At 48.3% G+C, this 23,303-nt stretch overlaps 1 protein-coding gene across 1 annotated transcript in view; it reads left to right on the forward strand.

Moving 5' to 3' along the window:
* The first annotated feature begins 2,526 nt into the window (after positions 1 to 2,526).
* LOC149329495 (uncharacterized) overlaps positions 2,527 to 23,303 on the forward strand; it is a 38,947-nt gene continuing 18,170 nt past the window's right edge. Inside the window, exons 1-2 of the mRNA XM_089559256.1 lie at positions 2,527 to 2,775; positions 6,523 to 6,690. Coding sequence (XP_089415382.1) covers positions 2,527 to 2,775; positions 6,523 to 6,690 — 417 coding nt within the window. The remainder of the gene's footprint in view (positions 2,776 to 6,522; positions 6,691 to 23,303) is intronic.

The following is a 23,303-nucleotide window of genomic DNA, read 5'->3' on the forward strand; positions in this document are numbered from 1 at the left end:
CCACTCGACGGCTACGAGTGCCAGGATGGAGACGTCGACTGGAAGGAATTCCCTGCTGACCAGCTGCTGAGAAGAGAGGTGAGCTGATATGATTAAGAGGCATCGAGCTCGCATGTTTTAGTGCTCTAGCTCATTTAGTGGCCATTCCCCGCATATAGGCGTTGTTTGTTTGTCTATCTCTCTGCTTGTTTGAAGTCGGTTTTTTGGCAGGTTGCTCGCCTGCATACCTGGTGGTGGGCAACCCGCCAACCGTGTCAGGCGGTAGCCCTTTTATTCGTGAGAGGCTGCTCGGGAAGAGGAACTTGGGGCGCAACGCAACCAAAACATCCCAAGCCCAACCGATGGCAGCACCTTCCAGAGCACCTGCCCTGTGCCACTGCGCCACTGGGGGCTTAATTGCCAATGTGTAGCCGGCGGGAAGGTGAGCAGTGGCACAGTTTCACAAGGCAGGTGCTGTGGAAGGTGTTTCCATGTGCTTCTTTTACTTTTTCATGAAAGAACACACACGTCAACAACCACCTTAACCTAGCAGAGAGGCGCAGCCCCGAAACACGTCACGCTAGCTCACATATCAGCATTTGACCTAATTACCGAAATCGACTGACATTTTTTTTTCTTATTCTCGTTTCCAATTCTCATCGTTGCACACAGAAAGCTTTGCACGGCCGCTGCTCGTGTCCAGTGGATAAAAGTCTGAGTGTGCAGAGGAGATGAATTCTCTCGTTAAAAAGTGTGAGAGCCGAGCAGTTTAAACGCACACGATGCTGTGAATTACGTGTTCTGTCTGTAGTGAAGCCAAAAACACGGCAATCAAAATTCGGTTTTGTTCGCTCAGCGTCGCATGGTTTATTCGAGTTTGGGCAATTAGGTATCAGGGGTTGTTTGTTTTTTTACGAAAACACGCAATGCCAGGTAATTCATTTGTGGCCCGCGTAGCTCACGCCTGGTCACCCCCCTCATTCTACTGCATGAAACTTCTAAACGTCGGAAAAGGGCACAACTGTTACACCTTATGAGAGTTCCAGCGATCGAGACGATTTATCAGCCACTATGCAGTCGCTGAAACTAAACCAGGGGCGTGGAATTTTCTGGAAGTTGGATGCTCAATGCAGCCTACTCAGTGCTTCGATGTTCATGTTTCTGTTGGAAGCCGCCAGAATTATTCTAACCTTAGGGATGGTGTGCTTTGACAGGTTTCGTCCACGTGCATAAAAGACTATCTAGAAATTAGTTTTGTAATGTCATAGTGCTTGAAAATCTAGTACCAACTTTCATTTGAGCGCAACACGCAAGAATACCATATTACACGGCTTCCATTTTCGCGAAAGGCAAAAGTTAGGAAATATTCTCTTATTTCGTTAGTATAATCTTGCGCACAAGGCTGGCGAATGCAATGCCTTGTCAGCCTCAACGAACCCGCTGCTGCAATTGCTTGCGAAGCTCTGACGAGACGATATGAATCAGCATCTCCTTTGTTCAGCACACGACGCTCCGAGTGCACTCCGAGTGCACACCGATTGCACAGGTGCGATTTCCTGTCTCCTCCTGCTGTCGTAGTGCTTTAAATGCTGCTAAAAACCCACCTTAAGATAGCTCAAAACTTCGAGAGCACCACAGATTAGTTCATAGAACAGCAGATATAATTGCTTTGTACACACCGTTTCCATTATCCCTGCAGGTGACTTGCTGGAACAAAGCGAGTGGCTGCGAGACTGTGACGTCTGCTTCGGATATCTCCCGCCATTTTCACACCGAATGCGGACACCACTCGGTTACTTGTCCCATGTGTTCAGCCAAGGTTCTTTGCGTGGACGTGTGCTCTCATCTGACATCAGACTGCTCTACGCGAAGGAAAGCAGTTGAATCCGAAGACCAAGAAGGGCAGGCAACAAGGAGGAAAAACCAATTCTCCCTTCTTTCCCAGTAGCATTTCACCACCAGGTAGTAGAAATTAGACGATGCGTAGAACAAATAGCTGTTGACATTCGCACGCACAGTGATAGCTTCAGCGAAATTTCACAAGGCATAAATAAGTTCAAAGAAACAATGAAAGATTAACTGACCCCTAAAACCGAGCGAAATGGAGAGGTTTCAAGTAAATTTCTTCGTGAGCTGAACGTCCGTAATGAAGACGAACAGAATGGTTTGACAGCTGAGCTTGATACAGTAAATAATCTTCCTGGGAGTGTAACGCTGACAGACGCACTGGTTTATGTGACAAACTCTACTCGAGAACATATGAAAAGCATCGCTGCTTCGTTTAACGCCGAACTGAAAGAATATAGCGAGACGACACTCGAGAGAATCACAGAAGGATTGAGATATACGCACCTCCAAGTAACGGTCGGCAACTTTATTGTACCAGGCGTGAATGCACTTAGAGAAGAGGCGCTTCACGAAGGCGTTGAAAAGTATGACCACAATCTGGTGTATCTGCGTGGATATTGCCTGTGCCCCGGAATCTGCCTCAGAAAAGTTGGCGGATCTGAGAATCTTTATGTGGTCTTGGCTCTATACAAGGGGGATATGGACGACCTTGTTCCATGGCCGTTCCGGCATAAAATGAGCCTAAGCGTTGTGCATCCCAAGGACTGCTCAAGAGCGGGCTTCCAAGTTATGGGGAGTTACGGCAAGTGGTTTGAAAGGCCCCAAGAATCGCAAAACGCAAGTGCTTACATAGATGGCGGATGGCTTAACCTGGACAACCTCATCACTCGGGGCTACGTTGCTAACGACAACCTCCACGTCAAGTGGGAGCTGCTGCCGCCAGATGCAGTGAGAGGAGGGCGAAAGAAGGCTTCCTCAAAGAGTGGCACTGCTCGGAGAAATATTTCGTGAATCTTCCGCTTGATGCTGGACGTATTGCACAGGCTTCTTGGCTGTGACTTAACTTGTCTGTCCTTACCATTCTCGTTTTGTCACCGAATTTGAAATCATTGTCCACTTCTTTTCTGTGCTTCGCTGCGATTTTGACTGGATCTTGAATGACTTGCCTCATTGCTACAGTATCTTTGGCATCCTGCTGTGTTTTGAGAGGCGCAGTGTTTGAATCCAAACACCGGCAGGCCCACTGGAATGGAAATTGAAAAAAAAGATCGGTCATGCACTTATGATTGCTTACATGTGGGAGAGTGGAAGCATGAGGCTGTGCGGCGTTTCCGTTGGCCGATGTCAGACCCCGCCCCCCCCCCCCCCCCCCACACACACACACTCGTGTGACACCACCCGGAAGGAGGAACAGGGTGTTAGTACACGTAATCCCCACCAGGGCTCCGCACTGCCGCACTGTACAGAGACGTCCGTGATGGTCCGTGACATCAGCGGCCCGGTCCGTCGCAACCTTCTTCGTGTTCGTGTCCGCAGAGCGCAACAAGGTCTCCCATTCCGCCCAGCCGGTCAGGTACTCCAGGCTCCGCGGTGCAGGATCCTCCGGGCATTGGAGACGGATATGAGCGAGGGGGTCGTGTAGGTGGATGTCGAGAGAGCACGAGGGGGGGGGGTATAGGCTTTTGGGGGGATCCAGGAAAGGATATAGGGGAATGGGATGGTCACTATCCGGAGGCCCCAGCAAGTGTAGAATAACTGCTGCACCTGAAACACATTAGACCCGTTCTTGAATATGCCAGTGATGAGTGGGATACGTGTATGGTTGCATTATTAGGTCTTTTAGGAGGCGTACAGTGCCGTGCAGCTCGTTCTGTCGCCAGTGACAACAATTTTCAAAACAGCGTTTGAGCCATGAAAGCATCTTTTGGTTGGGAACTTCTTAGTACTAGGCACCTGTGCAGTGAATTAGAAATGTTCTACCCATATAGTTCGATAAAACTCGGATTGATAAAGCTGTGTTCTCCTGCCTCATTTTGAATCTGCACGTTGAGGCCACGCTTTTAAGATACAAGAATGCAGTTGTCAATGTAACGCTTATCAGAATTCACAATTTTTTTTCCACATGGCATATCAGTGTGGAACAAAGTGGCTAAAAACATCGTTGACTTCACAAATGTTGAAGTGTTTCATGCATTTATTCATAAACTGATTTTATGCTAAGATTCCACAATTCAATGTACGTGTGTGTTTGGGTGTTTTTGATGTTTTTATGGCTGTTCCATGTGTCCTTCGAATAGTACCATCATCTGCCTATGGCACTTGCAATGCTTCATTTCCTTGTACATCACCCCTGCAACTATGCCTTCGGGCGCTGCAGTAGTCCACGAATAAATAATAAAGAAAAAAGACGAACGGTTGCATCACAATCTTTATACGAACGTGCACATGTCATCGTTCGTATCCCTGCATCAAGCTGGCCTCTAGCTTGACAGGCACATCTAAGATATACGAAACGAGAAATTGTACGACACTACCTGAAATTTTTTACGACAAAATGTTGCGCCACAATTTTGGAACGAATTTCGCGAAAACTAGTGGCGAGTATACCAGGTCTCCCAGCTAAATGCAACCAAGCTTTTAAAAACACGGGGTGTCCTAGCCGTCTGAAACCAAGTGAAGGTTGTTTAGAGTTGCGTGACCGACTCTGCAGTATTTTTTTCGCTCTTCAAGGTTGACTAATTAGTTAAGCTTATTCAACTAACTTTTTAATTACTGACTTGAGGAACAAAGTGTCAACGGAAAAGTTGTAGATCGCTTTGAGAAACAGCTTACTGAGGCATTTGCAGCAAAGTAATGTTTACGTAACGAAGTTTTTTTACCCGCCTTTAACTATAACCCGCACAATAAGAAAAAGCTTCCAGATGACAACTGTGCCACTTCAACGTCCCAAGACGCGCCTTAAAGAATAAAATTTAGTTTTTCTGAAGTCTTCCCCTCGATGAGACTTTGGGTGCACATTGGGGCAGAGAAGTGAGCGAGCAGCAGGTCACGTGACAACTTTCTTTTAAGGCCGATAAATGAAGCTACGTAAATCGTAACTTGACGGAAGCAGCACTACTAGCGGTTTTTCGAGGTCATCTAGAACTCTTGCATTGACACTTTCTTCCTGCAGTTAATAATTAAAAAGCTAGCTAATTAAATTTAACTAATTAATTAACTTTGAAGAGCGAAAAAAATACTCAAGACAAGGCCACGCGCATATAAATAACCCTGAGTTGGTTCATAGCCTCCTTTATAGTATAAAGGAGGCTATGGTTGGTTTGACTGGACTAGGACACTACGCATTTTTTTAAAGTTTGGTTACATTTAGGTGGGACACCCGGTATATATATAGACGAACAACGTGCATAGCATTGTTTGAAGTCGGGGTGTGCATCTTGCTCTGTGGGCCACACGGCAGCTGTATAACGCCACCTTATTTTTAAGGCAAAAGCCTATAGTGGCTCATATTGTCGTCCGTCCACTAACAAAGCATGTCACACGCGTTTAACTCGGGAACTAAAAAAGATAGAAGAAAGCCAATTCTTGCTTCAGAAAGAGGATGAAAATATGAACGCAGAAGCCAAGTATGATGACTCTAGATTAGTTCGTATATAAATTATAGGCAAAAATGTCGAAATTGCGTCTAAATAGCGCGGACGTCGATATGGCTACGGGAATGGTGGGACGTCACATCCACCGGAAGTCGTCACGGCAGAGTAAATGTTTTCACATAATGGTTGGAATAACGTTGGATTTGAGTCAAATTAGATGGAAAAAGTGTAATTAAAGGTAATTAACACTTATGATCCCCGAAATATGTATAATTTCGGTATCGATATAGCCACGGGAATGGTGTGACGTCACATCCACCGGAAGTCGTCAGAACATATGTGACCTCGGCTTTCGCCTCTCAACACTTTAGTTGCCGAAGTGTCCTCGGACTTTATTCAAGCTATCGCCCGGATTTGCTGCACAATCTGCGAGTACACACGCCGCCGGGCTTCTCGTAATGGGACTAGTAAAGCTTTCGCATTAAACAAAAACGTTCAATGAAATTTTTCCCCACGTATAGAATGCAGGCTGTGCTAAAGGTTATTATGCAGCATTTCAGTACAACATGTTTGTAATACATTCGCTGTCGATTCGTAAGTTTAATCATTTATCAAATCAGCTTTCAAATCAACTTTATAAAGCATTTTTTGTCCTGAAGAACAGAAAACAAATGCTAGGGTAGCAGCAAAAAGCTACAAATTGTTGTGAACGTGAATTTCTGACACCGGAACGCTCCCAGTGTTGCGCGTTCGGCCGGTGAGCTACAGAGACGCTCCCCAAGGACGGCGTCCAAGCCGGCGTCTCTCCGAGCCTGCGCGTCGTCATCGTGGAGCGCGTTGTGCGTTCGGGCCGGACAGCTACGGGAACGCTACCCGGGCTGGCGTTCAAGCCTTGCCGGCCAATCAGCCAACAGGACGCTCCTGATTGGACGAAAAGGGGCGGGAGTCTGTGCCGACTCTATTTAAGGGCTCCCGTCTCCTGTGTCTGTGTCTTTTTCCTGTTGAGATACATCGTGTCATGTATCGTGCTTCTCGCTACTTGTAAATATGTAAATACATATACCTTTTTTTTCACGCTTCTCCTTAACCCCCCGTCTCTTCATTGCTCCGGCTGGTCGGCGACAGCGGACCCGCGTCCCGACGACAACTGAGAGCCCGCGTCTCAACAACTGGATGGCAGCGCTGGGATCGAAGTCAGCTCTTCGCATCGCCTAGCAGCGTTCGCAGTTGCAAGAGCTCCCACGTTGGTGGACCCCATGATCGTGGCTCGGTGAGTGTCCGACCTTTCTTCCCTGAGGTATTTTGCCAGGCTTTTGAATTTAGCGTCAATGCTGGCAGGCTTTCTTTGGCAGTGCTCTGAGTACTGATTGTTGTACGCATTGCTAAGAAGAGATAGGGGACCGGTCGAGTGACTGAGCGCATTATGGACCTGAAATCTTTGCAAAAGCCGGATCTAATTTTGATCAGCAAAGAATTAGGGGTTAAACTGGGGAAGGCCATGCGGAAATCTCAAATCATAGACGCAATAATATCTTGCGGAGCGGACGATGAAGAGCTTATCGAGACATGGGAATTGATCAAGGAAAGGGAAGCGGCTGAGAAAGAACAGCGCGAGCTAGAACAGAAGCAACGCGATCGAGAGCTTCAGCTTCGAGAGAAGGAGCTCGAGTTAGCACGCCGACAGCAGGAAATTGACCTAAAGAAACTGGACGCGGAGTCGAAAAGAGCCGAAGCCGGCGTCGCTCAGCCACCATTCCCCAGCCCAGGAGGAAGGGAAACAATCAAAATTAAAGATTTCATGCAACCCTTCCAGCTAGGCGAGGACATTGGTATTTTTTTGGTGAACTTTGAAAGGACATGCCAAAAAAACAATCTTGGGAAAGATGGGTGGCCACAGCAACTATTGAGCCTGTTGCCGTGTAAGGTAGCGGACGCGATCGGGAGACTGAGTGCGGAAGAATCGGAGGACTATGAGACCGTGAAGGCAAGCCTCCTAAAGAAATACCGCCTGTCTGCCGAGGCTTTTCGCCAGCGTTTCAGAAACGCCACTAAGTGTAAAGAAGAGTCTTACCTCGAGTTTGGTTATAACTTGAAAACAAACTTAGTGGAGTGGTTAAAGAGCGCAGGCGTTCACGCGGACGCAAGGAAGATCGTGGAATGCATGTGTCTAGAGCAGTTTTATGACACAATTCCGGATTGAATGCGTAGGTGGATTCTCGACAGGGCCGAGGTAAACACTGTTGAGAAGGCTGCTGAACTCGCGGAAGAGTATGCGTCACGCCGCGTGTTGCTTGAAAGTCGTGGTACAAGCAACAGGTACAAGCAACGGTACCCCGCTAGGCATTGAGCAGACGAAACAGGCGCGAAGCCAGTTTTTAAGAATGCCGGAGCAGTAAAAGGGGACGACCGTCCAAAAGGAGAGGCGGACGCTAAAGTCCGAAGTGATAAAAGGGGGCAGCGCTCCCATCTGTGTGTCAGCGACCAGCCTAGGAACCCCGCTTGGTCAGCTGAGGACACAACCGTTGCTCAGGGAAGTAACGGCAGGGAAGGTTTAAACCCAGAAGCAGATGCTGCTTTTTACAGTGAGTCAGTTATCTCTCAGGAAGAGAGTAGTGAGCTCACAGGCCAGCGCAGTGAAGGATTCAAAGGAGACGCTCCTTCGATGCGGCTGGTGAGCAACAGTAGCCAATTATTGGAGGCGCTTTGCTGTAATCAGAGTGACTGTGAGTCACCTGAGGGCGTCGCTGAAACGCCAGGCCAGAACGCAACGTTACCCAAAGGGAGTGGTTTAGATAGAGTTGCGGGCCAGGTAGTTAGTTTCATGGGGTCGGATAGCAATCCTCAGGAGAGCAGATTGCTAGACTCAGCGGAAAGTAAAGTGCAGTCAGAACAATTTGAGGTTACGACGTGCCGTGACTCATCGAAAGCGCGAGCCGATAGTTCAAATCCAAATGGGAAAGGTGGCTCGGTGCTGAGTCAAAAAGCGGATGTGAAGGGTGAGGGCACCACGAGAAAGGGAGGTGTGCAAGAAAGAACTTCTAGGGCAGCTTCCGAAAAGCGGCCTCGCGCAAGGAGAGCCAAGCCAAGGGGTAGTCCACAGAGAAAGGACAAAGGACAAAGGACGGGCCAAAAACGTCATAAGGGTGAAGGCACGTCGACAATGTAATCGTGCAAGACTTTCCCCACGGCACTCCAGATGCGATAGGCACCGCACGCAGGCCAAATTGACTAGATGGTTTCAAAGAACGCGAAAGCCACCTGCCCCATTGTGGCGACACTGCAGAAGTTTTTGCAGGAGGAGTGAAACGCGTAGTGGGCCACAAACAAGCGCGCACTGCCACCGCGTGAAAGAACGCAGCAGAACGCGCGCCTGGGGAAAAAAGGAAAGGAAGGGTGTTCAGGAACTAAGAAAGGAAGGCACCCAGGCATTTTTTTCGTATTCGATCTTTCCCCCTTCGCATTCAACTTTTAAAGTACTGCTCAGGTGTCGGAGACGCGCGGCCGAGGGCGGTACGAATCATTGTTGCGCGGCGTCTGGAGCTCGCAGGGGTCAACGCGCACTTAAGACCTTCGGTTTTGCTAAAGCTACTGTCGGTCTGCGACCGCGCAGGGCGCGGCTGAAGAGTGTCACGCTGCTAAAAAGAAAGGGGCTGTTGTTTTGTCGCTATCAGGACAAGCATAGGTATCGCGATAGAAAGCCCCGAGCTAAGATAGCTCCATTTAGTAGACGCAAAATCAAAAGACCGGATAGGTGCGAACCTCACACCGAGCGAAAAGGAAGGGTGCGCAAGAAATTAAACACTTCTGAAAGGTGTCACTTGCCACCACGAACAAAGGAAAAGAAAGGACGGTTCCACCGGAAGCGTTACCCACGCGAAATGGAAAGTCGCGTCTGGCGCGCAAGGCGTAAGGAAAGGGACAAGACAGCAAGCGAAAGCAAATCGTTCTCGTCTTGTTCTTCCCGTAGCAAATGGAGAGAGAATCGCAGGGAGACAGACATGCGTAGCTCTGAGGTAAAGCTGCTCGCCATTTCAACGTGCCCTCCACCGAAAACAAAGGAAGATATGAGAGCCTTTCTCAGTCTTGTAGGGTACTACCCGCAATACATCCCGCGGTACTCGGACATCGCTAGCGCTCTCACCAACGCTTTACGCAAAACTGAACCAGAGCGCGTCGCCTGGAACTGCGTGAAAGAAAAGTCCTTTCTAACTCTAAAGGAATCCCTGAGGAAGGATCCCGTGTTAAAGTCCCCGGATTATACAAAACAGTTCATAATCCAGTGTGACGCGAGCAACAGGGGAATGGGTGCTGTGCTTTGCCAGACTGATGATCAAGGGAACGAACACCCAATCATTTATGTAAGCAGGAAGCTCACTGCCAGGGAAGAAGCATACAGCGCTTCTGAAAAGGAATGCGCGTGCGTGGTGTGGGCGATACAAAAACTTGCCTGCTACGTGTCTGGTACGAAGTTCATCGTACAAACGGACCACTGTCCTCTAACCTGGCTAGAACGCATGTCGGGCAAAAATGGTCGCCTCCTGCGCTGGAGCCTTGCTCTGCAGCAATTCAGGTTCGAGGTTCAGTACAAAAAAGGAAAGGCAAACGCCAACGCAGATGGCTTAAGCCGATGCTTCTGAAAAGAGAAAGGTATAGAAGGGATTTGGACGGGCTGCTACTTTCTTTTGCTGTTTTGTGATCTTCTGTTTCTTTTTTTTTTCTACTCGCGAATAAAATAGTCTGTGATGCGACGGTGCACTCGCGATTGAACCTGTCGCCTGTCAGCGAAAGTATTGGTAGTATAGAAGCCTGGCAGATCCCTGGGGAGATGGAAGGGCATTTGCTGGTTGCTGTTGTGTCCGGTCCAGACCACCTCCCTTCCAGACCTGAAGAGACCGGTTGGCGAGCAGATGACGGCCGGCGGACAAAGACTAAGCCCCGACCTCGGCACTTCGCGAAGTGGCTGCGGACCTCTTCCCTTCGTGCACGATTTTCCGGGCGGGGTCGAGCTGTTGTGGACGTGAATTTCTGACACCGGAACGCTCCCACTGTTGCGCGTTCGGCCGGTGAGCTACAGAGACGCTCCCCAAGGACGGCGTCCAAGCCGGCGTCTCTCCGAGCCTGCGCGTCGTCATCGTGGAGCGCGTTGTGCGTTCGGGCCGGACAGCTACGGGAACGCTACCCGGGCTGGCGTTCAAGCCTTGCCGGCCAATCAGCCAACAGGACGCTCCTGATTGGACGAAAAGGGGCGGGAGTCTGTGCCGACTCTATTTAAGGGCTCCCGTCTCCTGTGTCTGTGTCTTTTTCCTGTTGAGATACATCGTGTCATGTATCGTGCTTCTCGCTACTTGTAAATATGTAAATACATATACCTTTTTTTTCACGCTTCTCCTTAACCCCCCGTCTCTTCATTGCTCCGGCTGGTCGGCGACAGCGGACCCGCGTCCCGACGACAACTGAGAGCCCGCGTCTCAACAAAATGCAGTATCTTGACGCCAACAGACTGTCACGTTATTACACACACACACACACATATATATATATATATATATATATATATATATATATATATATATATATATATATATATATATATATACATACATGCAGAACTTAGAACCAGCGAAAAAAAAGTATGCAGAGGAATGTACAATAAGACAGGTGCTATATCTGAAATAGTTTTGATGTGAGAAAAGGAACATGTGTCTGTGTTAACCCGTCGCTGACTATTTATAGATATTAGGATCACAATTCAACGCTCAGAAAACGAAAGAAAAAGTCAGGGGCACTTTGACTGTCTAAAGTGCGTAGAGGCGAAAGCGTTTTCCGCACCACTTTGACTGCTTCTGTGGCACTGGTGGCGTCACATGTAATTGAGTACTAATTACTAAGTGATGACAAATCATTAATTAATGGTTAATTACTGATTAATGCCTGAATTCTAATTAACTGCTAATTAATTACGCTTAAGCTTCGCCTTTAGGAGTGGAACGCGACAGCGTGTTGTAGCGCTGGCAGGGAGTCCACGGAACGCCACCACACGTCCGGCGCGATGCCGTGCCGTTTGAACGCAACGCTTTTTGAGGGAAGGAAATCGCGCAGTAATTCTCTGTCATCTCATCTCGGTGGACACTTGAACCGCACCGTAGAGGAAGGGAGGAAGTAGGAGTGAAAGAAGAAAGACAAAGATGGCCCGTAATGAAGAAAATGAAAATTGTATTTGAGGAAAGGAAATTACGCAGTAATTGTCTCACATATCTCGGTGAAAACCCGTCAAAATTCAGGGGGGGGGGGTGCACTTTTTTGACCTAAAGTGCGGTCACTTATGTGTGGTTAAGATGTTAAGCTTAGCCTGTAAGAGTGGAACGCGACAGCGTCTTGCAACGCTGCCAGGGAGTCCATGGAACGCCATCGCCCATTCGGTTCTACGCCTCGCTCGTCGGTAAATTGGTTTTTGAAGAAAGGAAATGTATGTGTCTCTCATATCTCGGTGGACACCTAAACCTCACCGGAAGGGAAGGGAGGAGGATGGGAGTGAGCGAAGACACCGCATTCACTAGACGCGCCTTTGTTCATTCCAAACCATCGAGCTGGCATGGCGGCGTGGATAGCATGCTCGTCTCGCACTCCGAAGACCGGGGTTCGATTCCCTAGCTCGACCAATTTCCTACTCGGTTTTATTTATTTATATGGCCTTACTAGAAAAGTTATTTAGGCTACTTGGGTAATTAAGCAATTAACTAAGCTTAGTCCCACTTACTTGGAGCATCACTGTATGGTCCCTTCTATTGGTTGCATGGTTACTAGCCAAAGTACAATTGGCCGCGTTTGAAATTGGCGCACTGTGACGTCACGACCGTTTCGACCAACTGAAAAGCGTGACATTTCTGTCGCAACTGCTGCTTACAACGATGAGACATTAAAGGCTTTCGCCTTAAAAAATCGCGTCAGCAGCTCCAAATGGCCAGATACAATAGGGTGTACACAAGTTTACGTAATTGGGGCAGGAAAATGGACGATGACAAAAAGATACAATACATCCGCAGTACAAAAGCAGTTTGTGTCGGAGAAATGAAACATAATTAAACCCATATGTCTTCAAGAATAAGGTATTTCTACCACCTGTATTTGCTAAGGTTATTTATATCTATATTTTTATTTTGTAGGAAATTCAAATGTGTAGGCATGTGGTATTGCAGCATGTGTCGATCCTCATTAGTGCGGGAAGAGGGTATGGACCAGTATTCTCTGTTTCTGAATATGTAGGGCACTTCTAAAGGTCGATGTAAACTGCATAAGTTGAGGAAAGCTTCGTTGTTAGTTTGAACACTGTTGGTGTCTTCGGCTGACGGCACTCGTGGAGTTTTCTACGCACTCGTGCGGTGCCCCACGTTCGGCTGGATGCCACTCGTGCAGTGCCGTACGTTCGCGTGGGACGAGCACGACACGCGTGCGCGCCACCGCGCAACCGTGGAGACCGACGGTGGAGCGCGGTGCAATCCCGTCGTGCAGCGCGCCCTAGCACTAGCAGACGACGCTGTTCACGCTCGTTGGTTGACGTAGCATCGACCAACGTTACTAGATCGACGAAGAGGAAAAAAGGACGAAGCATTACAAGCGGGCACATCTTAAAGAAATGTTGAATATTATAACAGCTGCAATGCATTTATTCACGCTGCAATCACGCAGCCACCGGCCGGCCAGTCATGTGCCTTCCGTTATGAGGAAATTAAAAGTTCGTCAATATTTTTAGTCTTGCAAGCGTGTTTACAAAAAAATTATTTACATATGTACACATGCCAAGGTTACAAGATACGTTCATATTTACAAAAGCACATGACATTAAGCATGTAAGGCGAGCCAATTAAAGAGGTACCATAAACATTTCTAAGTAACTAACAGGAATGGGCAATGTAAAATAGGAATGCATATATACCGATTGAGAGAAGAGCGAAAAGTCTATAATTAGACACTGAAACATTGAAAAGGAGACCTTAGCGCCAGTTTGGCCTAAAAACCAAGACAAGACGACCGTTATTTACAGAAATAAATGGGCATGACCATTGTCGGAGAAACTCTTCCTCACCCAAGAAAAAGACTTCCTCGGACAAAAAACTGATCACCTCCCGTCAAAGACGTCCGAGAATTGGCCACACAGCGCGGCGTCGAAAGCCACTAGCGACCGCGGCGCATCGACTGCGCCATAAACTAAAAAGACCTGCAACTATTAACAGGCGAGCAAAACGGCCGGTGGGGAAGCGGCCGCGGTAGACGAAGCACGAAATGCCCTGCCCACGAAATCCCGCATGAAACGCGCGCCAAAAGACACGCGCTACAACACAGGTGACTGTAGCGTGGCGATTAGATTCCGGGAGCGGGCAATTCGGACAGGTACTGGAGCGTAACACACCCCACCGCTCTAACCGATCACAAGTAAGGAGCACTGCCAAGCTGTTTGTGTTGTTTAGAAAAAATTTATTTACATATGTACACATGCCAAGGTTACAAGATACATTCACATTAACAAAAACACATGACATTAAGCATGTAAGGTGAGCCAATTAAACAGGTACCGTAAACATTTCTAAGTAACTAACAGGAATGGGCAATGTAAAATAAGAATGCACATATACCGATTGACAGAAGAGCGAAAAGTCGATAATTAGTCATTGAAACATTGAAAAGGAGACCTTAGCGCCAGTTTGGCCTAAAAACCAAGACAAGACGACCGTTATTAACAGAAATAAATGGGCATGACCATTGTCGGAGAAACTCTTCCTCACCCAAGAAAAAGAGTTCCTCGGACAAAAAACTAATCAGCTCCCGTCGGAGACGGCCGAGAATTGGCCACACAGCGCGGCGTCGAAAGCCACTAGCGACCGCGGCGCATCGACTGCGCCATAAACTAAAAAGACCTGCAACCATTAACAGGCGAGCAAAACGGCCACTGGGGAAGCGGCCGCGGGAGACGAAGCACGAAATGCCCTGCCCACGAAATCCCGCATGAACCGCGCGCCAAAAGACACGCGCTACAACACAGGTGACTGTAGCGTGGCGATTAGATTCCGGGAGCGGGCAATTCGGACAGGTACTGGAGCGTAACACACCCCACCGCTCTAACCGGTCACAAGTAGGGAGCACTGCCCAGCCAAGTTTCCAGACAAAGTCACGTAGATGATCTGGGAGAGGTGTCGACGCTAAACGCGCCCACTGAACGCGGCGCATAGGTGAGCGGCGAGACGCCGGCACAACAGGTAACAATAGTGTGCCCATAATGTCCACCACACGGTCTGCAACGATGTTGACAGCAGGTGCTACTGCTCTTACATGCCTGTAAAAGGCCACTGATGAAGCGTAGAAAGCGGTAGGTTGGTCTGACTGGGGTCCATGATTAACAGGGGCCGCCGGATCCAAAAAGCGTAAAGAAGGGCCCAAAAAGTACCGAGCCAGGATTCGCGCCGGAGACGCGTTTCCTAGCAGGATACGCAAAATACTCTTCAACGCTAACAGCGAGGACGTGACGGACAAATTTGGAAAGGCAAACCCTCCTCTCTCCCGTGGTTGTCCAAGAACAGCACGGGCTACAAGCTCGGTTCCGCCTGACCAAAAGAACGAAAAAACTGTAGTCTGCACTCGCCTTATGACACGGAGGGGTGGTTTAACAGTGTAGCAGAGGTACCAGAAGGCACCAAGTATGACGGACTGAACCAGGTAGCGCCTCTCAAGCAGAGGCAACTCGAATGTCTGCGCCCTTCGCACACGAGCTGTAATGTCTTCGACGACCGAAGACCACACACCATTCCATATTCCAGCACAGTCGTAGGTCACACCTAAAATGCGCATCTGCGCGCACCACTGCAAAGGTTTTGAAGATGTAATACGAGTCTGGGAAGACCCCACAAAAAAGTAACAACTCTTCGAGTAATTAAGAGCAGCCCCAGACAAGGAGCCGTACTCACGGAAAACATTTAAAGTTTCAAGTAGGCTGCGTTCATCAGCTAAGTACAGAGTCATGTCGTCTGCATAAGCAGTGACGCGTACCGCTTCGCTGCCTGGCAAAGCCAGACCTCTAATAAAGGAGTGGCGATTGACTGCCAAGAGGAAAGGCTCTAATGCTAAGACAAACAAAAGGGGGGAGAGCGGACAACCTTGACGGACGCCGCGGCGAACATCAAATGCGGTACTTTCCCGGCCATCGAGGAACAGAGTGCTTGAAATATCTCTGTACATCTCTTTAATGAGAAGCACGAATGAAGGTGGGAAGCCGAAAGCATCCAGCATCCCGTAAATGTACTCGTGCTCTAAGAAGTCGAACGCCTTTTCCTGATCAAGGGAAACAAGAAGACCCTGTGCGCGCCGTCGTAAAGTATACGCTAGGATGTCTCGCGTTACAGAAGATAAACTGTGTATTTCACGGCCTGGGATGGAGCAAACCTGGTGGCAGGAAATAAGTGACGGGAGGAGAGCTCGTAGACGACGAACGAGTAATTTTGCTAATACTTTGTAATCTGAATTTAGCAGGGTGATAGGGCGCCAATCTGCCGGGCATGTCGACATAGGAGACTTTTTAGGAATAAGGACAATGCGGCCTCTTTTGAATGATTCAGGAAATACGTGCTCAGTAAAGCATATTTTTAATATTTCCGATAAAATAGGGCCCACAATATCCCAAAATTCTAAATAGAACTCCACAGGAAGGCCGTCTGGACCAGGCGCTGAGCCTCGTTTCATGGAGTCCAACGCCTCCTTGATTTCATCAGTTGTTGGCACAGCCATAAGGCCGTCATGGAGTTCAGTTGAAACCTGCGGCAAGCCTGCTAAAAATGGGGCTGCGGAAACGACATTGCGATCAACTAGAATGACCGACTGAGCAATACCCCTGAAATGGCTAAAAAACGCACTGAAATTCCTGCCACCTGGTTGGGACGTAGCCCCGGCGGAAGATGTAAACGCAGGGGCACCTTGAGTGTACAACAGCTCTTGGCGGGCCAACCGAAGCACCTCAGGATGAGCAGTTGGACTGCGTCGACAACGCCATGCAGCCGCTGTCAAAGAGGAGGCACGTAAAAGACGCTGTAGGCGCTCCGAAAGCTCCTCTTTCCATGCGCACATAAGCGACGAAGGCGACGGGGTGCGTTGAGCAATACGTAGCTTCGCCGTCACCAGACGCACCTCATCTGACACGCGAGCCCTAAGGGCTCGACCAGATGCGGCGCAATGGTGACGCCACTGCTCCTTCAGACGGTCCCAGTCACCAGGCACCGCCCCAACAACCGAAAAACGCAAGACCCGTGTGAGCCCCTCTTTAGTGCTGGCGTCGTGAAGTATGCGTACATCCAACCGCCATGGTCTATGGGGTGATACTGCAGGCGCCGGAACCGTGAGTGATAGAAGAAAAGGGCGGTGGTCTGATATGTGCACCGGCGAGGATGGCAGCGTCAGTACATTAGCTACACAAACTGACCGCGAAAGGCTCGCCGGAACGTACGCCCTGTCTAGCCTACTCGACGATAACCCGCGACGCCAAGTCCACACAAAGACGTTGCCATAGAGGAGCTCATACGCGTCCGTGAGCATGAAATGATTCACTAAGCGGCGCAACTCACGCGCATTCCAGCCTGGCCTACCCCTACCAGGGCCTTGCACATCGGCGACCGTATCGAGCACGCAGTTGAAATCGCCCAACATCACAACATTACGCCCTCCAAGAAAATACACATCTAAATCTTTAAAGAATGCGTTTACCAAATTGGAATGCGCAGGCGCATAAATACAAAGCAGGTTCTGCCTTAGCTCTTGCAGCGAACGGCATATGCTGTTCATCCGGCATGGCTGCATTTTATAACATCGTGCTTTTTGCAAACGTATGCGCAGGTTAAAGCTTATCATTAAAGCGGCAGTGTGGGGCGCTTAGTGGATTGAGAATCACCTGGTGATATTTTCGGAAATTACTCTAGCTGAAACTCTAAAGGCGTATGCACCGAAACCGGCAAGCACAACGCCTTGGTGTGGTGTCTTACAAAACTGCGCCCAAATAATTAATCGCAGTATCTCACAAGAAGGCTCGTGGATGCCGCGTTTCCCGCCGATTCTATCAACGCCTGTTACAAGCGCGGTACTGCACTGTTCTGAAAAGGCTGTTGCTAATTCTACAAACTGTTGACTGCGCTCGTTGGCGTCGGCCGCTCGTAGGAATAGCCTCTGAGATCGTCCAGGGTCTCGGAGGCCTCGGTTAACAGACGGCAGAAAGAGCAACGGCACTCTGCGAGTGTTTCGCACGTTCAGCTGATGTGCAAGGAGACGTGCCACTCGGGTAGTATTTGACGTCACTTCCTGCGCACCGGCACGGAGGCAGTGCGTCACAGCCGAAGACACCATGTGTTTGTACTTTATAACGAGGTTAAGTTTATGTAAGTGGTTTATGGGGAGTACATTAAACAAAGCAAAAAGTTCTCTTGTATGGGCGTCATATGAGGCATTTGCCACATGAAGAATTGCTTTCTTTTGTAATAGCATTAATTTGGTAAGTTTGGATTGAGTTGTGTCCGTCCATACAAGACTGCAGTAGTTAATATGTGAGCGAAAATTGAATTATAAATAACTAACTTAATTTTAGTCGGAAGCTCTTGCCAGGTTTCACGCGACGCGTTGCACGTGGGCATTCCAATTTAGATGTTGACTGAACGTCACACCCAGTGTGTTTATTGTTTAACGACTATTATTTGTTCGGAACCGAGTTTTATGTCGATATCCCGACTAATAACCTTCTGTACAGGAGTAAATAATATGGCTCTTGGTTTAGGAACGTTAATTTGTAAACTATTGAGTCTATTGAGAGAATTTTTTAAGTGTAACATTTGCGAAATCAGTGAGTTCTTCGATACTAGCTGACTGGAAAAAAATGCTTCTGTCTTCGCATAAATGGTGTAAGATGCAAGTGTGCTGGTGTTTACTATATCATTTATGTAAATATTAAATAAAACTGGTCGGAGTACACTGCCTTGCGGCACACCTGAAGTGACATTTAATAGGGAAGAGTACGCTTCGTTGATTACGACGCATTGCTTACGGTGGTTTAAATATGACTTGAGAAGGTTACCAGAAACTCCTCGAAACCCATAATGCTCTAACTTTGTGGATAAAATTTTGCGGTCCATTCTGTCGAATGCTTTCGAGAAATCGATCAGAATACCTAGGGTCATTTTGTTATTTTCAAACCCTCTAAGTATTAATTCCTTCTGCGTCAACAAAGGTAACTCAGTGGACATGCCTCGACGGAACCCAAATTACTGTACAGATAAAAGCTTGTGCTTATCACAGAAACTGGTGATTCGCTTGCATATTATTTTTTCTGGACCTTTGGAAGAAACGGGCAACACTGAGATCGGTCGATAATTTGAAAAGTTATTTTTATCGCCTGATTTATATATAACTCCTACTCTTGCACACTGGATAATATCTGGAAAGGCACCAGTATGTAAACACGTATTGTAAATTTAACAAAGAGATGCAGTCAGCAGGTCTAAGACGTATTTGACGGGTTTAATTTCAAGATCATCAATGTCCTGGGCTTGTGCACCTAAATATTTTTTTAATTTCAGCGCTGTCTTGTATAGGTGTTCCTGAAGAGAGATTTGTAAAGTATTTGTTAAACTCGACCGCGAGGTCCTTCCCTTTCTGTGTTTTGGCATTTGCTATTAGTTGAAGTACTTGATTGTTTCGTGTGCCAGTATTCAATATTTTGTTAACATCGCGCTATAGAATATCATTCTGACTAGTTGAACCATAACCATAATAACTTGAAACCTGAAACGGAATTCGGTAAGAAACAACCAGTTCGTCGTTTTTCTTTCGCGCACTTTGGGCGTTGCAATGCACAACACTGATATAACTGTTGCCAGAAGGACAGGTAACATCGTTAGGAGCAGCTGTCAGAGCCTTCAGAAAGGTATCTAGAAGGGGGGAAGGACTCTCAGAGTCCAGCAAACTAAGACTCACGCAGGCCTTCATCGTTAGCAGGATATGCTACGCAACCCCATTCCTGAAAATAAACTAAACCGAAGAAAAGGCATTAGACACAATCATCAGAAAATGTGTCAAACGAGCGCTAGGGCTGCCCATTTCCACCTCCAATGATATACTGGAGAAAATGGGCCTGCATAACAATTGGAGAGAACTGACTGAAGCGGTTAGAACATCGCAAATCGAAAGGCTAACATCCACACCCGCAGGAAGGAAATACCTAGAGCTAGCGAAATGGGCAACCGTAGATAGCACAGTGAACACCAGAACAGATCTGGGAAGAGAAATAAGAGAGCATCTTATTATTGCTCCCATACCTAGAAACATGCATCCCATCTACGACAAAGGCAGAAGGAAAAGCAGGGTCGCACAGTTGACTGCTAAGATAGGCAAGATGCCACAGGGAACCGTGGCCTACACTGATGCCGCGGTAGGCACGCTAGGAGACACCGTCTCCGTAGCCTTCCGGGACTCAGGCAGAACGTTACGCGTTGTAAGACACCTTGACTTAAAACCCCTTGGGGCGGAGGAGGTTGCAATAGCGATCGCTCTAACTCAGCCAGGTACCAAATACGTAGTAAGCGACTGCAAAGCCGCAATTAGAAATTACAGCAAGGGACGCATCCACGAAATGGCGGCTAAATATCTAAAAGACTTTATCCCAGCCCACAATATTCTAATTATCTGGACCCCATCCCACTCGGATCTGGTTGGAAACGAGGCCGCCCACAGGCTCGCCCGCTCCTCTTTACCCCGGGGAGCCGTGGACACCTCATACGAATTCAGCACTAAAGAGGAAACCAATACCTTTAATAGCATCAGACACATTCAGAAAAAGAACAAAAGGATCTATCCTCCTCCGGATAGATCGCTTAGCTCGGCTGAGGCCTATGACTGGAGAAGACTCCAAGCTAGAAACTTCGCATCCGCGCTCTGGAGGAGCTGGACAGGAGGTGACACGAGGGAGGATGCGGAGGTGTGCGAGTTCTGCGGGCATACCGCTACACTCGAACACATACTATGGAGATGCCCCAGTGCCCCAGGATATGGCAGAATCAATAATGCAGAGGAATGGGAGAGCATACTCAGAACTGCCGACCTTAGCATACAACAATACGCTATAAAAATAAAGTTTCTACACTCACTCACTCACTATCAAAAATAATATACAAGTACAAAAAAGCAGGCCATAGGCACTCAGGGAGAGGCGGTTACATTGCGCATCTTATCAAGGTCGGACTCACTATCAATTCGGATAACTCGGGACGTTTCCGTTTTCCGTGCGTAAAGCCTGCCGTTCCTGACCCATGCGTAACGCCAGCCCACCTCCCGTTTCTTGCCAATTGTCATCCCAAGCAACTTTCTCATTTTTGGGCACAGATGCTCATTAACAAAAACAGACTGTTTCTCTGAGAAACCTAGTTTATCTGCACCGCACCGAGTTTTCCGTGCTTCCTGAAGAATGGCAGCGCGCTTAGCGCGGTTGTTGAATGCCACTGCAATGTCGCCGTTACTATTCGTTTTTGCTGCGGCCTTTTTTTCGACAGTATCGTCGTCGCCATCTTTCTGGTCAGCAGCAGTGCTTCGCACAGGAAACCGGTGGCATATTTCAATATCGTCTTGTGTAATAGATTCACCAAGTGCGTCACCAAGCCTGCCAAGAACATCCATCAAATTTTCGTTTTCGTCCTCAGGAATGCGATTAATCTCAAGGTTTTTATGCGAAGCATATTACAATAGGTAACCCAAGCCCTTCGTGACGGTTACACGCCGTGCACACCACGTGACACAATTACGTCACGACAGATGAGAGACGGGGCTCCAACTCGTGCCGTCGCTGCGGTTGCACGCCGGGCAGACCACGTGGTATGGTGACGTCACACCACGTGATACAATGACGTCACGACAGATGAGAGACGGGGCTCCAACTTGTGCCGTCGCTGCGGTTGCACGCCGTGTGAATCACGTGGTATGGTGACGTCACACTCCCGCGCATTTCGAACGCGCGTTCACACTCGGTGTAGGTGAAACGCTCGCTCCACCGGGCAGGCGGACGCGGCTTCCGTGGCAATCCAAACGCTCACCCAACGCGCGTCTCGGGGTTAGTCGGCGTTCCGCTGTAGCCATGCCGTTGTCTTCCCCCACGACGAAGGCTTCTAGTGGTTGTATTTAAATGGCCAAGTATTCAACCAAGGAAAGCATGTATTACCAAGCCTAGCCATGAATATGCTTCGCATCTGACTGGGCTTAACCTTAGCTAAGCCTCAGCAATTTTTTTTCCTCGAGTACTGATCCTGTGCGGTGATCCGCATCGAGTTTTCATTTGCCATGTTTTTAGAGCGCAGCTCTTTGGCGTCCGTTCCTGGGTTTCGCGTCGTCGTCGGCCTCGTAACCAGCTCCGCCCCCAATGTCACGCTTTTCAATTGGTCGAAATGCTCGTGACGTCACAGTGCGCGAATTTCAAATGGGGCCAATTGTACTTTGGCTAGTAACCATGCAACCAATCAAAGGGATCGTATAGTGATGCTGCAACTAAGTTGGACTGAGTTTAGTTAATTGCTTAATTAATCAATTAGCCTAATTAATATAGAGGAGAATGAAGAGGTCAGAAGAAAAGAAAAGAAAGACGCGCGCCGCAGCGACAACAGCGTCCGCGGAAGGAGACGCTGCTGAAAAAAAAAACAGATAAGTACGAAGCCGCGTTCCCTCCACCACCACGCACTTCCCCACTCAGTAAGACGTTGCTCGTTTCATATACGTTGTGTCGAACATCCTAGACAGTTCCAACAATTGACAGGTTAATGAGAGAACACGATGGATACAATAATATAAATATGAAATAGCCTAATTAACCTTTCTAGTTAGACCGCATAAATCAATAAAACCGAGAACGAAATTGGTCGAGTTGGGGAATCGAACCAGGGTCTCCGGAGTGCGATACGAGCACGCTAGCCACTCCGTAATGCCAGCTGAATGGTTTGGAATGAACAAAGGCGCGTCTAGCTAATACGGCGTCTTCGTTCACTCCCATCTTCCCCCTTTCCCCTACGGCGAGGTGCAGGTGTCCACCCAGATATGCGAGAGAGATACATTTCCTTTCCTCAAAAAATAAATTTACCGTCCAGCAAGGCGTACAGCCGAATTGGCGATGGCGTTCTGTGGACTCCCTGGCAGCGTTGCAAGACGCTGTCGCGTTCCACTCTTACAGGCGAAGCTTAACATGTTAACCACACATCAGTAACACACGCAGAAAGCCAATGGACGCGTCATTCGCTGGCAGCACTTGATTCATCATTCACAACCACATTCTTAACGTACGCTCCCTTGCCGCACATGCCAAGGACGTACACCACGATCACATTCTGCGCCATTCCTCTGTACTTTGCTTTGCTGAAACCTGGATGGATCCCGAAGAGCCTCTCGAAATCATAGATTTCCTATACTGCTGTGGTGCTCGCAGAGACCACAACAGAGCGGCGGGAGTCGCTATCTACTTGCGCACAGGTCTCTCTGCAATACCAGTCGAAATGTTTGGCACGTCACATGATGTTGGCGAACAGTGCGCCGCAAAGTTGCCCAACGGCTTGCTGGTAGTAGCTGCCTACTTCGCCCCTACCGCACTCACGAAAGACGTCGTGCAATTCCTGCAACTCGCATTTACCGTCCATCGATCCACACCGATGTTAGTAGTGGGGGACTTTAATGTTGACATAAAGACAAACAGCAATTTCCTAACACTTATGCGGGAGAACATCCCGTTCCTCTCGCTCGTAACGCGTCCCACGGCTGTGACAACCTCGCGAGGCACTTGTATAGATCTCGTTTTTGAGAATCAAGCATTGGTGTACCAAGTCAAACATATAT

Source organism: Amblyomma mixtum, chromosome 9 (assembly GCF_055824585.1).
Source record: "Amblyomma mixtum isolate Tamu chromosome 9, ASM5582458v1, whole genome shotgun sequence".
Classification (NCBI taxonomy): Eukaryota; Metazoa; Arthropoda; class Arachnida; order Ixodida; family Ixodidae; genus Amblyomma; species Amblyomma mixtum.